This window comes from Mercenaria mercenaria, chromosome 8, assembly GCF_021730395.1.
Source record: "Mercenaria mercenaria strain notata chromosome 8, MADL_Memer_1, whole genome shotgun sequence".
Lineage (NCBI taxonomy): Eukaryota > Metazoa > Mollusca > Bivalvia > Venerida > Veneridae > Mercenaria > Mercenaria mercenaria.
The window spans coordinates 5,558,127-5,574,354 of record NC_069368.1 but is presented as its reverse complement, the minus strand read 5'-3'; the positions used below and the strand labels follow the sequence as shown (position 1 = coordinate 5,574,354).

At 34.5% G+C, this 16,228-nt stretch overlaps 1 protein-coding gene across 2 annotated transcripts in view; it reads right to left on the bottom strand.

Moving 5' to 3' along the window:
* LOC123523149 (uncharacterized) overlaps positions 1 to 16,228 on the bottom strand; it is a 251,417-nt gene that overhangs the window by 151,628 nt on the left and 83,561 nt on the right. For both annotated transcript variants that reach the window (XM_053549270.1, XM_053549271.1), the window contains exons 6-7: positions 13,812 to 14,042; positions 8,135 to 8,173 (exon numbers count right to left, since the gene is read on the bottom strand). In XM_053549270.1, coding sequence (XP_053405245.1) covers positions 8,135 to 8,173; positions 13,812 to 14,042 — 270 coding nt within the window. The remainder of the gene's footprint in view (positions 1 to 8,134; positions 8,174 to 13,811; positions 14,043 to 16,228) is intronic.

Genomic DNA, 16,228 nt, shown 5'->3' with positions numbered 1-16,228 from the left:
TTACATCAAAAAAGTTCAAATGTACTTTATGTGGAGAAATGAAAAAAAACAGAAAAGAAAGACAGCACTTGTGTTTCATGGTCAAGAAAAACAGACTTGTACTGGTACATAACTGAGCAACGTTTGGGTACAGTGCAACCTCTGTAGAGCAACACCCTTTGGGAGATAAAAATATTGACTGTTATGTAGAGGTTGTGGTTTTGAAGAGGTAAATTTGATGGTATATTTCAGCTTAGGGAAATTTTGATGATGTTTTTATAGAAAGGCTTGTGCTTAAGAGGGGGCTGCTTTGGAGAGGTTGTACCATATTAATATTGTTTCACTGGAGAAAAGTTTGTATTTTAAATGATATTTTTTTTTGTAATTAAACAAAGAAACAAGAAGGCCATGAAGGCCCTGTATCGCTCACATGACCTATTGACCTAAAGATCATCAAGATTAACATTCTGACCAAGTTTCATAAAGATATGGTCATTAATATGGTCTCCAAAGTGTTAACTAGCTTTCCCTCTGATTTGACCCGGTGACCTAGTTTTTGACCCACATGACCCAGATTCAAACTTGACCTAAAGATCATCAAGATTAACATTCTGACTACGTTTCATGAAGATAAAGTTATAAATGTGGCCTCTAGAGTGTTAACAAGCTTTTCCTTAAATCTGACCTAGTAACCTAGTTTTTGACCTCACCTGACCAAGATTAAACTTGACTTATAGATCATCAAGATTAACATTCTGACCAAGTTTCACTAAGATATGGTCATAAATAAGGCCTCTACAGTTTTAACTAGCTTTCCTTTGATTTGACCTGGTGACCTAGTTTTTGACCCAACATGACCCAGATTCAAACTGGACCTTGACCATCAATATTAACATTCTGAGCAAGATTCATGAAGATACAGTCATAAATGTGGCCTCTACAGTGTTAACAAGCTTTTCCTTTGATTTGACCTGGTGACCTAGTTTTTAACCCCAGATAATTTAATATCGTACTCGTTCAAGATTTTATTGAGGGTAACATTCTATCCAAGTTTCAATAAGATTGGGCCAAAATTGAGACCTCTAGAGCGTTAACAAGCTTTTCCTTTGATTTGATCTGGTGACCTAGTTTTTGACCCCAGATGACCCAATATCGAACTCGTCCAAGACTTTATTGAGTGTAACATTCTGACCAAGTTTCATTAAGATTGGGCCAAAATTGTGACCTCTAGAGTGTTAACAGTCAAATTGTTGACGACGGACGGACGACGGACGGACGACTGACGGACGGACGACGACGGACACAGGGCGATCACAAAAGCTCACCTTTGAGCACTTTGTGCTCAGGTGAGCTAAAAATAATAATGAAGGGTGCTTGTGATGTTAATAGTACTTAGGGCCCTGAATTCTGTTTTGGTCGTCAGTGAGATGTCTTTAGCTACAGCCAGTTCTTGATAACACTAAGTCAGTAGATTAATTGCAATTTTATTTCCAATGACATCATGAGTCGACAGATGCTGAACATCGTAGTTTAAAGTTCTAAAGTTAATGAAATTTTACACAAAGTTTTAAACCAATGATGAACTGTGTGTTTTATAAAGCGTTTAAATTATACATTATTGTTATTCATATTTTTTGGTCTATGTGTTTTGGAGTGTTATTCTTAACAAGAGCAGTCCGTAAGACAACCAATGTTCGACTATTCAAATTGTTTTCCCAGAAACAGGAATATTACCCTCTTAAAATGTTAAAATATTTGTAAAGTTTCAATCCAGTATCTGCATTCGTTTTTGGAGATGGAAACTTGGATGCAAAATTTACTTAACCAGGATTAGACTAAAACGGGGGCATGATTTGGACAATGCATGTCAGAGCTATGGGACGTCACTTAAGGGTTTCATCATTAAAAGTGAAGTTGAAAATGATTTAGTTCTTGATCATAAGATCACAAATCCTCTGATAAATATGTAAAAGAACATTACTGTTGTCTGATAAGCCAATACAACCTGATGACAGGCCATAAATCGGTAAACTGGCTGCGGTTCATTAAATGATGAAACCCTTCGGTAACAGGTCACAGTAATAGCAGCAGATTGTCACTGGAAGAAATTAATGGGAATTTGTCTCACAAATTTGTGAGACACTGGTAGCCAGCTTTCACCAGTCCCTATGTTTGGAGCCAGGGGCAATAAAAAACGTCAATGTAGAAACAACCTTCTGGAGTTACTTCCCTCTTTATGAAGAAAACTGATATTATGTAAATAAGAACAAACATAGGGACGGGAGCCAGTCTACGTAATTACATGCTGGACTATGAACCGTATAAAATGGCTCTTGGTTAAATAACAGCACAAAAATTTCCCCACGGAAAAATAAAACAGTGGTTAAATCAAAAGAGCACTTTTATATCTTTTAAAGACACTTTGGTCGACATGATTCGTTTTCATAAGATGCATTTGAGTATTAAGGCGATCAGTGAAAGTGACTGGACGAATTATATCCGGAGAATGAGGAATTAGCGCTTTATGTCAAAGATGTCGTTCGAGGATTTGGCCAAGCATTTTAATACGATTGGTTTCCAGTCCAAGAGAATAATAATAAACACAATCGTCTAGTATTTACGAAATCGGTAGATATCACTGATGCAATACTTCATTTAGAACTGCGAGGGGCGCTTATTGACAAGCATGATACCACTTTGTGAAAACGATGTTGAAGAAATCAATACAAAAAACGAATACGTTGTTTTAGTTGTGTACACGACGACACCTACCAATGTTCCATCTTACATTTCTGTTAAATCAAATTCAAATGTATGTGCTATGAATAATAAAGATATATTGTTCTTTAAATATTTTATTGCCATAGCTTGTATTACTGTTACAGACTACATGAATGAACTAAAATAAGAGAAAATAAAGTCATCATTCAACTTCTTGCAATGCACATCAAACGGTTTTAAAATGTCCTTCATTTTTCATTCAGAAATCGGTTCATAATATAATATACGCAATACAGCCCGCATATATCTGCATTTGTATCCTGTATGTAGCTGAAGTTCATCCAATAACGCTTCTTTATCACTTGGTCGAAAAACAACTTTAAAGTGTTCTTGTCTATTTACCAGTGAACTAAAAAATTCGCAGGGTCCTCTTTTAGAAAAAAAAAGGCCACCCAATGTTTTCCCGATCCCTGGCTCGTATCTGTATTTGAAATGACGTATTGTCCCCTACTTATTTGAAGTTGATCCGCAGCACATATTGTCACAGGGTACTCTTTTAACATCTCCTCGAGTTCATAGTTATTCATTTTAAAATCTATAGTGCTCCAATCCATAGTATCTTGTGTCATGCTTTCGCGATATTTCTTACGTCGTGGGGTGTCCAAATCATGTCTCTTAGTTGTGTCAATCGCATTCCTACGTCGCTTTAGATTACTATGCTTTTGTGACCGTTTTATTTCGGACCTAGCATTATCGACCGCTTGAGCTACGGGTGTCACAAGTTTTACTACAGGAAGATCTTCCCTTTCTTGTTTTTGTTTTATTGCTTCCCTTTCTTGTTCTTCTTTTAACTCGGTCATTATTCTGAAAAGAGCTCCACTACCTACTATGTTACGACCCTTATGATCCGGTCTTACGTATACATCCCTCAAGTCTATAAAATATTGATACCACTTTTCCGGGTAAGGTACATACGGTTCTAATTTTTGCTGTTATAATCGTACACATCAATGGAACCCATTTTGGCGTGTTGAAAGGTAAAGCACGCTAATCCTTACAACGTTCATTCATCATCATCCGATTCTTGGTCGTCATCAATTTCTTTATTTTCCTCCATTTTATATTCTTCTTTGCTTTTATGATCGGGCCACAACTCATCAAATAGGTCTTTTCTAGGCGCAATGGCTTGCCAAATAGATTCTTTGACAGTCAAGTCGTGCTGACTTTTGAATTTCTTAGCCGACAGAAGAATCTGTTCTGAGTAGGATCGTTTTGTAGCTTATAAAAGTCAATTAGAAATCGGGCATAATTTTGTCTCAGTCTCTTTCTTAGTTTAGGCAATTTGTCATTAGCAGTGCGACGGTAAGCTTCTTCAAAGGAGAGCAATTGTTCTGTATACTTGTTAACTTTAGCTATAAATTGTTCTTTAACAGATTGTCTGAGAGGATCCTGAAAACGCTTATCCCATATCTCACGACGTGATCGCTCTTCTATAATCTCAACTTTTCTACGTTTACCAGGAGGTTCCTTGAACAAAGGTTGCTTCTGTATGTGTAAAGCTGGTGTCATTATTCCTATTTTCTATTTCATTATCATTTTTATCATCATCACCAACATCATAATTATCCCCCTCCTCAACATCATCTTTTGTGTTTCCATCATTTTTGTCAGATAAGTTTCCTTCACCATTGTGAAAGTCTTCTGGTTTATGACCCGCCCGCTTAGCTCAGTAAGTAAGAGCGTTGGTCTACGGATCGCGGGGTCGTGAGTTCGATCCTCGGGCGGGGCGTATGTTCTTCGTGACTATTTGATAGACGACATTGTGTCTGAAATCATTAGTCCTCCTCCTCTGATTCGTGTAGGGAAGTTGGCAGTTACTTGTGGAAAACAGATTTGTACTGGTACAGAATCCAGGAACACTGGTTAGGTTAACTGCCCGCCGTTACATGACTGAAAAACGGCGTTAAACCCAAAACAAACAAACAAACAAACTTCTGGTTTATATTTACTATCTTTTAGTTTTCTTTTTTTGGTTTGCTTGCCTTGAAAATGTTATCGCGTAAACGGTGTTGTTCTGGTGTGCTCGATTTAAGGTCTATTACCAAATAACCATGCGGTCTTGATGTCGCTTGTTCAAACAGTTTCATAAAGTTGTTACTGGATGCCAATTTAGCTACTTGCTGTCTATTAATAGGGTTATTAAATAGCACCAGATACTGCGTATTCAAAGCGTTAATTCTGCAGGCTTTAATTTTAGGGAATAAATTTTGGAACAGATGTATCTAAAAAGACTGCCCTTGGTAAAGAGATCAGCACTTCTTTGATCGCATTTAGCTTCAGCCTTCAAATCGTCAAAGATTAGCAGGTTCCATTTATATATTCGGAATCGTTCAAGTCCTAAATCGTCCATGGAAAATGGATGTTGAAACATCATCTCACTTGCATTGTCCAATATTTGTAGTAATGGTGAATAATTCCCAAACTCGGTGTTGCTCCTATGCTTACTACGTTGATGTCTCAGCATGACGTCACGTCTAGAGAACCACTCTTGACAAACAAGGCACTGATTCATTTTTAAAACAGGGACAAAAAGTCTTTTTTTATCAATAAGACACTGTTTATCTTCTTACAAGTTTTGTTGAACATTCTTACGCTTTTGACAAAAGGCATCGGAGACGGTAGTGACTTCGGCGGTAGTTGTAGCGCCGGCGGCGGACGGCGGCTGCTGCGGCGATGGTATTTGATGTGGCGGTGATTGGTTGGGGTGGGGTTGAGGCTGGCTGTGGTGGTAGGGATGGAGGTGGTGGTGGTGGTGGCGGCATGCGGCCGTGGAGGTGGCCGTTGTGTTGGTGGTGGAAATGGATGTTTTTTACAAGCATTTTCTTGTTACGCCTTCTGTCATAAGCAAAGTGATTTTTGACTTAAATTGTTCAAAGAATTGCATTCCACACAGAACTCTGGGTGCCATGGCGACCGAAAGAAAAAACTTCTTGTCAAAATCCGCAAGGCGTAGAGACTCGATATTTGGCATGTGACATAATTTAATGGTCTTCCATGAAAATTGTTCAAATTATGCCCTTGTAGTGAAAAGAAGCCCTGCCTGGGGTCCCTAGTTTTACATAGACTTATGCAGAAAAAAAATCTTCTTGTCTGAGCCCACAAGACCTAGGCCTTTGATAGTTGGTATGTAGCATTGCCTTATGGTCTTCTACTAAGTTTGTTCAAATTATGCCCCTAGGGTGAAAAGAGGACCCACCCGTGAGTACCAAGTGTTTCATAGACTCATATTGAAAAAGAAATTTAAAAATCTTTTTGCCTGAAACTCCAAGGCTTTGGCTTTTGATATTTGGTATGTTGCATTTCCTAATAGTCATTTACCAAATTATTCAAGTTATGTCCCTGGGGTGAAAAGAGGCCCTGCTCCGGGGCCCCATGATTTTTCATAGACCTTTATAGGGAAAAAAATTAAAAATCTTCTCGTCTGAAAGTTAAAGTCTTAAGCCTTTGATGTTTGGTATGTAGCATTGCCTAGTGGTTCTCTAACAAGATTGTTCAAAATATGCTCCTAGGGTGAAGAAAGGCCCCGCCCCGGGGTTCAATTGTTTATGAGTTATATAGGAAAATAATACTTCAAAAAATATCTGATGATATTTCAGAGATTGTTTTATTATGATTAACTGATCTGATGGCCTCAAGTAGTTAGGGGTCACTTGACTGTGACCTTGACCTACTTTCTTGTTTTTTTAAGACTCAACTTTGAAATTCGGATGACAAATACTTATCTTTAATGTTCTTAGCCCTGACCTAATGACCTACTTTCTTGTTTTTGAAGCTACAGCAAAGAGATTTGTATAAATTTTTAACAGATTTCAATACTCATCTTGAAGAATCTTTACCACTTGTCACTTCTCAGGGGTTTTTTTTTGCAGCTTTAGCAAATTATTTGATCAAGCAAGCAATTTAACTCAGGTGAGCGATATAGGGCCATCATTGCTCTTTTGTGTTGAATTATGTAAGTTTCTCTTTATTTCTAAGGTTTGCTCTTTATTATAATATGATGTGGGGGAACCTTTCGTCTTTCGGGATTTGCGTGATATTAGCGTTGCACGTTTCAGGCAGGCTCTTTGAAATAAGCATGCTGCTGTTCGAAATATTGTTTACATTTGCTCCGTTGGACTCATTTCCTCATTTATTTGAATTATATGTATTCATGTTTGCCATTCCAATCATGTTCCACGGTTTACTCTTTTTCGATTTCTTATATAAGCAGAACACTTATAAAACTAAGAATACTTTTATTTTAGGGATTAAGCGAGCGAAAATAAGTATATATTCCACACTGTTGGATTATGAAGAAAATAAAAGTGACGTTTTACGGTTTTGGAATATTTTGTTTAGATTTACTGGCATTAAGAATTCATTCGAAAATAAACATAATATGCAGTGTGGCATAGAACTATTATAACGAACAAAGATCAAATTTGTAAATCGGAAAATTTCATACAGATCCGTTTTCGACAATATCAACATCAGTATTACTACCCCCAGTTTACCAAGACTACAGGCAGTTTTCACAAGTTCTGTGTACAACAATATAATTATTATAAGGCACTCGTTGAGAGCTAAAGGAAATGTATTCTATACCTTATGCATACAGTCCTAGTGTACACAATTTTGTGAAATTTTGTTATTAGTATGTTAAACGTTTCAACAAATATCGCAGCAAGAAATAAGGCATTTTCGATTTTAGCAACGATTGGAATAATATTTCAGTCTGGATTGCAAATGACGTTTATAATGTACTGAATCAAAGAAACGCCTAATTTAAGGGATTATTATTCACAAAAAAGAAGTTTCAGTTTTGAAATTTAACACTGTTTCCAAAAACAGCAGCACAAATATATTAATATAATATGTACATGGCATAAGTACCAGATCTAAAACAAAAGCTGTTCATAAGTTAACGATCATGTAACATAGTAATTATGGACAAATATGATGCCTTGATTGTACATGTTTAACAGCAATTTAAAAGGCACTGAATAATATTCGTTCTAAAGTGCCATTTGTTTTCTCTTTATCCAGTTTAGGTCATAAGTTCAAGAAGATTAAATCTTGTACAGTAAGTAGGGTAATATTTAATTCGATGCGATACATTCAACTATAACCCTTGAATCATGTTTTGCAGGGAAATTTTCTTCATTCATCCGCCAACCAAAAGCTGTCAAATATAATTACGTTAGTAGTAAGAACTTTTAATTTTAGTAGCCGTTAACGTCGTCATCAATTATAGTTCGAGATTTTGTATATTTACAAGCATATCTTACAAAATCAGTCGCCATTCATAAGACTTTCTGACAGTATGCAGTTTGCTTTACTTTGCAACTGTGTATATATCTCGTAAAACGAAAAAACACAAAAGAAAATAGTTTACCTATGGAATATCCACTCCTCCAATTTGGCCAAGATATACCTGCAAAACAAAATGAATAAAGGGTTCAAAACAGTTTCATAGTGTTCAAATACATCTTAATGTTTACGAACGATGACGTAGATTTTCCATTCATAAACATATAATAATACAAATACTATCTCTAGAAACATGGAAACATTATTATAATGAGTACGCATCATATAACAATTGACAGGATGCTACTTTACCGCTTGTATGTATCAATCAGTAAGCGTCAGCAAAATGTAGTACAGTTGATTTCTACACGTAAGTCTTAACGTTAAAAGCGTCCAGGTTTGGTTTCCTTTTTTGTGTGAGAGTAAAAGTATAAAAAGTATAAATATTTTCTTACTAGAAAAACATAGACGATTTGCGCAGGATTAATTTACAAGACTGGTGCGGAGGACTACGGATGTTTTACACAATTCATATGGTCGTAGACCGTATCCAAAAAGTATTTATTGACAATACGAATATTCAATAGGGAAAAACAGATTAATTAAGATGCCCTTATTTTTTACATTTTGATTATCCTTATCCAATTTAGTAATATAAAACAATATAATTCAACCGTTTCCACCCGTTAGGATCTGCAGAAGTGATACTATTAGACTTTTCTTACTGGTTGTAGATGCAAATGGGAATATCTGGTTCGAAGATAACTGTATCCGGTAACGAGACTGCTGAGTTCGGAATATCTTAAGTAAATCTTTTGAGCAAACCACAATATGATGATTGGCTTGTAGAAGAGTTTCTATATTTCTGGGTTTCCTTGTTAATTCAATAAATGACGTTAGAAGTTTCCTAATTTTGGCTGATTTTCTAATCCATTTATGATTTTATTTAAATTTGTGAAACAAAATAATAAAATGCAGCATCGTCATTTAGATTTCTTCGACCTTCTCTAATAATGTGGCAAATTTTTCGTATGTTGATTAGTGAAGTATTAATTTTTGTCTTGTTTGCTCTTGTCTTTCTTAATTCATCTTGAATAAATTAATGCTCTTTTTGTAACCGTTTTCAATTTTGGCCGTACAATAAAAATATCATCTAGAATATTTTCTAGTTTTTTATCATATATTTTTTAATCATCTATATGGCGTACTTTGGTGCAAATTTCACGCCATTAACATTGCCTTCGCTCTGTCGGTAAATTTTATCATTAAAATGGAATGTGTTGTTTTTGAAAATAAATTTGATTGCAAAAAGTAATAATGCTTTAGAGTTGTAAATATTTGTGAAGCTGTTAAAGGGTGTAACTTATTCGAACTTTTACGGATTTTATTCCTAGGGCATTGGGTATATTTGAATATAATGATTCAACGTGAAATGTTGTTAAAGTAAGTTGCTGATTAGGTTTTTTTTTGGTAGTATTTTAAGAGAATCCGTACGGTATTTATTATAACTATGTCTCATATGTTACATAATATGTGAGTTTTGCAGCTCGGTCAAGCAACTATTATTGGTATTTTCAAATATTTTGACATTTGTTATTGTCGATTTAAGGTCAATGTCATGACCAAATTTATTTACTTTTGAAGGGGAATTTTCCTGTCTGCTCCAAACCATAACTTACCTGATCTGACTTTAACTAACATTGGACGAGGTCGGTTTCACTTTTCGTTTGTTTAATTAAGTAATTTGATGGTAGAAGACCCGTGTAGTCCCTTTGAATGTTATTTAACGTATGGATAAGTACTTAGGTAGAATCCCTATCCATCCGCCAGCAAGCTGGATAGCTTCCCTACACACAAGAAAAATCTTCATTTGAAGCAGTGTTTAAGACAAAAGGCGGTAAGGGACGGGTGTTTTGAAGTCCATAGGCCACTTATAGCGTTGATTTTACGTGCAGAAATCGAACTCATCTATTGGTTAAGTTATATTAAATACAGTAACATTATAAATATTAAACGCTAGATATTGTCATGTTTGTTTACTATCTGATATATTTTCTAGCATAAGGCATATGGCATCTTTCAAGCTTTATATGGTGTAAAAAAACCAGGCTTCTACACATAAAAGAATTTTTCACCCCAGGCTAAGTCATTCGAAAACATGTTTTGATAAATATTTATACAAAGTTTCTTAATGAAAAACAATGTTGGACAATGTTGACCTTGGAGCTATGTTTATGGAACTCGTTGTGACAGTCCTGATTTGATAATTGATAGCAAACTATCTTGAATCTCATGATAACTATGATAACTAACAAGAGATATGAACTGGACACAAAATGGACCATATAAACATATGTTGTCCTTATGAAAAATATCGTAATATTATAACGAGTATGTATACAAGTCTTAAAAAACGTGAAATATAAAATATTAATGGATCTGACACGAAAGCTTTGACGAACTGACGGCTCTTAAAGTACACACCTATGAAATATAGAGTCACAAATCGATATTTAAGTTCATATCTTATTTGTATGATATACAGCACAGTTAATGTTTCTTATTTCATTTTCGTAGTCTTCAATGAAGTAATTTTGTTTAGCAAATAACAATATTTGCAATTTAAAGTTTTGGAATAATATTAATTATTGGGTTTGTTACTGACCCTCTACGGAAATATGTAGGATCAGTATGCTTTATAGAGAGCGAGGCCACTTAATTACTTCTTCCGGGCAAGTAGGATAGCTCTTCATTCATTGAATAGTCAACCTGAAAAATAAAACGTTAAGTCATAATTAAAGAAGAAATATAGAAGAAATTTCGGCCATTTTGAATTGCAATTTTCATGTAGGGTAACCCACTGGCCCACTATAGAAATATAGAGGGCAACCACGTGACACTATTCAACCAATGAAAGGGCTAGAATCCGATGGGAGGTAAAACAAATATCATTTTCATATATTTAACAAAGCACCTAGATGTATATTTTAATTTACCACGCGATAGCGCTTGTTTAAGTCAGTCCACACCCATTTTTCTACGCCAGATGAGTCAGTTTAAACTTCAGCTAGAATTCATAAAGGCAAACATTCCGATCGTGCTTCGTGTATTCAGGTAAATGATTTGGCGTATTATAACGACTTGTCTTTATTAGATTAGTGACCGAGTTTCTGACATTGAATTGTCAATTTTTAAACTGAACCTAACTTTAAAACAAATCAAACAATTTGATATTATTTGATATAGATCAGGCAGGTTTTCTATAGTTGAAACTAGTTTTTAACTCCAGATAACAAACATTTTACACTTCTGAGAAAAAATAGTATTTGAAAGAAAGCTATTCGTTTAATTTTATTTCTTCTGTCAATGGTAAAATATAATCATGAGTCTATCTAAGTGGACAGAGCATGGTGACCAGCCAAACAGTTTATAAGTAAAATTTTTATTTACTTCATATGCTGTGTTATGTATTAAAGGGTAATTTAAAAAAATACTTCACAAACTAACGCTTTCTGAAGAGAAATGAAACGAGATTTTCTTAAGCGACGAAAGAAGTACATTCATCACTACTGGATGCACATCCAATTAAAAGGGTCCTGAAATTGGCCTTAATTTTTTCAAACGGTTTTAACAGAGTTTGAACAGGTCACCATTAAAATTCACCCATTACTTCTTACTATTTAATGGGATTTTCATGACCATAGTTTTAATGCCATACATTAAAAAGCCATGAAATAAGTATATTAAAACCCTGGTAAAATATACCTTGTTCAAATGACAAGGCCATCAAAAGCTGCTTAAAATAAGCCATTAAAATAAGTTAACAGGCTCCTTAAAACTCCATGAAAAATTTTAATAGGCATGATATTAATGTGCCATTAAAAATTACCCCTTAATTCCACATTAATTAGTAAGAACTAATGCGGCCATTATTTTTTAATACTCTGTTAATGGTCGTTAATTATTAAAAAAATTGATAAATGGTCTCATTAAATATGTCAGATTCAATTTTAATGGGCTCGTAATATTTTAATGGTATATCTAATTAAGGGGCATAAAAATTGCCATCAGAATTAGACATCTTAAGACAATCAACTTCATATTGATATTTGCCGTATTGATTTAAAGTACCTATTACTACACATGTTAAAGTATCTATACATATATACTGTTTAGTAAAATGCTAGAAGAACATTTGTTTCTTCTTTTTTCTCTCATTATTTTGTAATGTAAAACATGCAACAGCTCTTACAAACATTTGTCATATTGTATCCTTATTCTGTCATATGTTCATATGAAATGAGAAAATAAATGGATATTGTATTGTATTGTTTTGTACTGAGAAGGGTTTACAGGTACCGGTTTAATAGATAGAATTAAAGTGACCATGTGGGTAGTTTTAACTATTCAACATTATAATATTGACAAACATTCTGACCAAGGTTTTATTGGTACAGACATTAGGCATCAGGTGTTCCAAAGCAACTGTTGATGAAAATGTCAGTGCACAATAGGCAATCACAGTTTAGCTCTACTTCAGTACTTTGAGCTCAGGTGCATGCACTTAAACAGCTAAAAGCAAATGTTTGAGGGATTGCATCACAAGTAGCTTCCTCCCTCTCCAAGCAAGCGTACCACACTCTTTGATTAATTGAAACGAAGAAGCGATTGGTCTGTTCATGCCCCAAATGAATTTAAATCAGACTGTAAATCTTCACAATCATGTGTACTGTTCACTTCTCTATAAACCTTAGTTTCTACTCAAGGATTGGAAAATTTGAAAATCTAAACTGGTCTGAACACATTTTATTATGTAAATTCCTTACCCCACCCATTTTCTTATACAAATGCTGATTATTTGGACAGGAAAAACAAAAACAGAAAAGTGGCATGCATCAATACGTATTTACACTTACCAAAATAATGTAGATTGATGTTATCAAATAAATTAACATTTTTTCGATTTTTTGTAGGAACACAATTTGGAAAACATTTGAAAATTTGGCGTAACTGCATCGAGGGGAAATAACTTTAATGCCACTAAATATAACATCATGATATATTATAGACGATGTGTGCGTACTATGTATTTATTGTGATTAAAGTCCATTTTAGAACAATATGGGACTGGAATTATAAGAATTCAATGGGAGTGCAAGCCAAAAACCAAAAAAAAGAAAATATACGAATCACATTTTGCAGAATGTAGGATTTAATGGGCATCACATTGCTGTTAAGGGTCATTAAGTTTACTCTTAAATGAAATCGTACAGAATCTGAACATTTAATGGGCATTAAATCAAATTTAAGGGCCATGAAAAATCCTGTTAAATTCAAAATATACAGAATTTCACTATTTTTCAAAGCCATTAACTTTTTTAGCTACCAAACTAAATTTTTAATTGCATGATTCATGGTCAAAAATGGGTGTTTTAATGGTATTTTAACATGTAACCCATTAATATTTTGAAACCTGTCAAATAAAGTGATGCAAGAATTAATGGGGTTACCTATTTTAATGGATATTTTACAGGGTTTTAAACCATGTTTTATGGTATGTGCATCCAGTAGTGCATGTTAAATCAATGAATCTAATCGCAAATTTGAAAGAATGAATTCATGACTGACAAATGTTATTTAGAGGTAAAACTTCAATGCTGCGCTCTATGAGGCAAAAATCGGCCCGGAAAGACAATAACTGCACCGCTTACTGCCTCATAACGGAGAACGAAAATGTCAGCGATTAATGTATTTAATATTACCCAATCTATTGTCCGTACTATCTGTGATATTAGCTAATGAATGGTTTACAGCTGAATACTGGAGCCGAAATCCTTCCGTTCTGACTATCGAAAGAGGTTCAAAATTTTGGTATATTACAACAATGTGTTCTGTCTTCGATTTTATAGCACCATTTAGAATGTCTGTGATGCAAAACGTCTTTTCTTCACTCGACGTGTACTCTTTGATTGCAAACTTTGGATATTTTCTCTCTGAAACGAAAGTACGGTGAATACATATTTCTGAAATGTCATACCAGATAGACATTTGTTCGAAAATCATTCAATAATTATGTATCAAAATATATAACTTTAAAAAATGGGCAACACCAAAGATAATGAGTTGCGTATAGTATAAAGTCAAACTTGCGCGAGGGCAAAAGTTACCAAATTTTCAGTTCATTTTTGTGATGTTGAAGAGCAAATTATATTTCATGAAGAGACTAGCTGATTTAATAGACCTCCTTTTGTCCTTCCCATACGCCTCAGCCCGGTGTCAGTATTCTGTGACTGGGTGGGGTATAAAGCCACGTGTGTACGGCGTGATATTCCAGTGAGGCAGCACTATAAAGTTGGCCATTGTGCTCACTGCTACATGTAGACACTGTCGTTTATATGCCTTAAACACTGTTGAAAAAGACGTTAAACCCGGACACACATACACTAGTCATAAGCCAAAAAGAAGGTACAGGTACTAATGCAGTATTACTGAGTTCGAGCACAAACTAACAATAATAGTACGTAGAGCTGCATGAGCAGCGCAAAAGATGCTATAGTATACATAGTTCTTTCCAGTTCAGAACTGATCAAAATAATAGATCCTCCTTTTGTCCTTCCCTTAAAGTCAGGTGGTTTTAGTGACAAAAGTGCCCTAGAAATCACTTTATGAGGGCCAGCATGTTAATGCCCGAAAACAACATTTATGTTGAAACTTGAACCTACCCGGTTATCGTGGATACTTTGATAGCTGTCTCCAAAAATGTAACAATGTTTTGTGTAAATCAGAGGGGTCAAAAAGTCATGCTATGAAATTTTGATTAAGCGATTTTTCTGTGCAGCTTTTATTTCAGTGATTATGTACCGGCTACTTTTCTTGAAAATTGTACCCTAAATGTTTTATGAAAATATTTTTTAGTAATCTAAAATTGATGCAAAGTTAAAACAGAACATGACCAATAGAAACAATGTCTAAAATTAGGGTCACAGGTCATGCACTGTAACTATTCACGTAAAGACAATGTCAATCTCAAGACACTAGTAATACGTAATTCAAAAGCGATGACTGGAATTTATTCAAACTTCATTCAATGATTTAAGACATTAGAGAAAACTTCTTTGTACAATTACAATAAATTTACATGGCTTACTTTTTATAATTATCTCCCTTTATTAAACTTACAAATAACATTTCTTTTCTTAAGAATAACTTCAAAATTATTCAATCGTTTTTGTTGAAATTTCAGACAATGATAAAGGACATTAAAAGAAAATGAAGTGTATAAATGTCATGAGTCTACCTTGCCTATGTTTTAAATTATCCCCCTTTATAGAATTTAGTTGTCTGAACCATATCGTCAAACACAAATGATGCACAATATGAAAAACTGTTTTGCATAATACAGGTATAATTCGATTTCTTTCTATATTTGTAAGATCCTTTTACACGTCGCTTTCACATAATTTTAATGAATAAAATGCCCCACTCCCACAATATAAAAAACTGTGTGCAATGTCTGTCTAGCACTAAGATATCATGCTTTATTTGGAGTACCATTTATTTCACTAAAATCTACGTAACATTATAACATTTAAGACTAACAAATTTTTCAAAGTTACACAATGAGCATAAATTTCAGTGCTTAGTTAACAAGTGAATGAAGTATTGCCAAGCAATACAAAGTCCCCTACTGGAAGGCACCTAATTTTCTCTTTCGCAGCATAGCATAATGAACTGATATCTGTCAATGATGTATAAACAATATTGCACTATAATACAGTATGTTATAAACAAAAGACTTGGATTAAAATTTGTATCCATATAAGTCCTTACAAAACCCTTTACCAGGTAGAGATAGGTCAAAATACACCTAAACATTGGATGTAACATGCATGTTGTACCACAGAAAACTGGTCTCGATTTTTCCCTGCGGCCTGCAATAAGTAAGTTACAAAATAAGCTATTTATAGCAACAACAAAGGGACATAATTCTAAAAAAAAAACAAGAGTGCCTAATGGTAGTGAAATTTGTGCCAAGTTACATCAAAATCCCTCCATGCATAAAGAAGAAATGTTCCGGACAATGTCATTCTTGAATTTGGCATCTGACCTCTAACCGTAACCTTGACCTTAGACCTAGGGACCTGGTTCTTGCAACAACAATACGTCTTATGATAGTGAA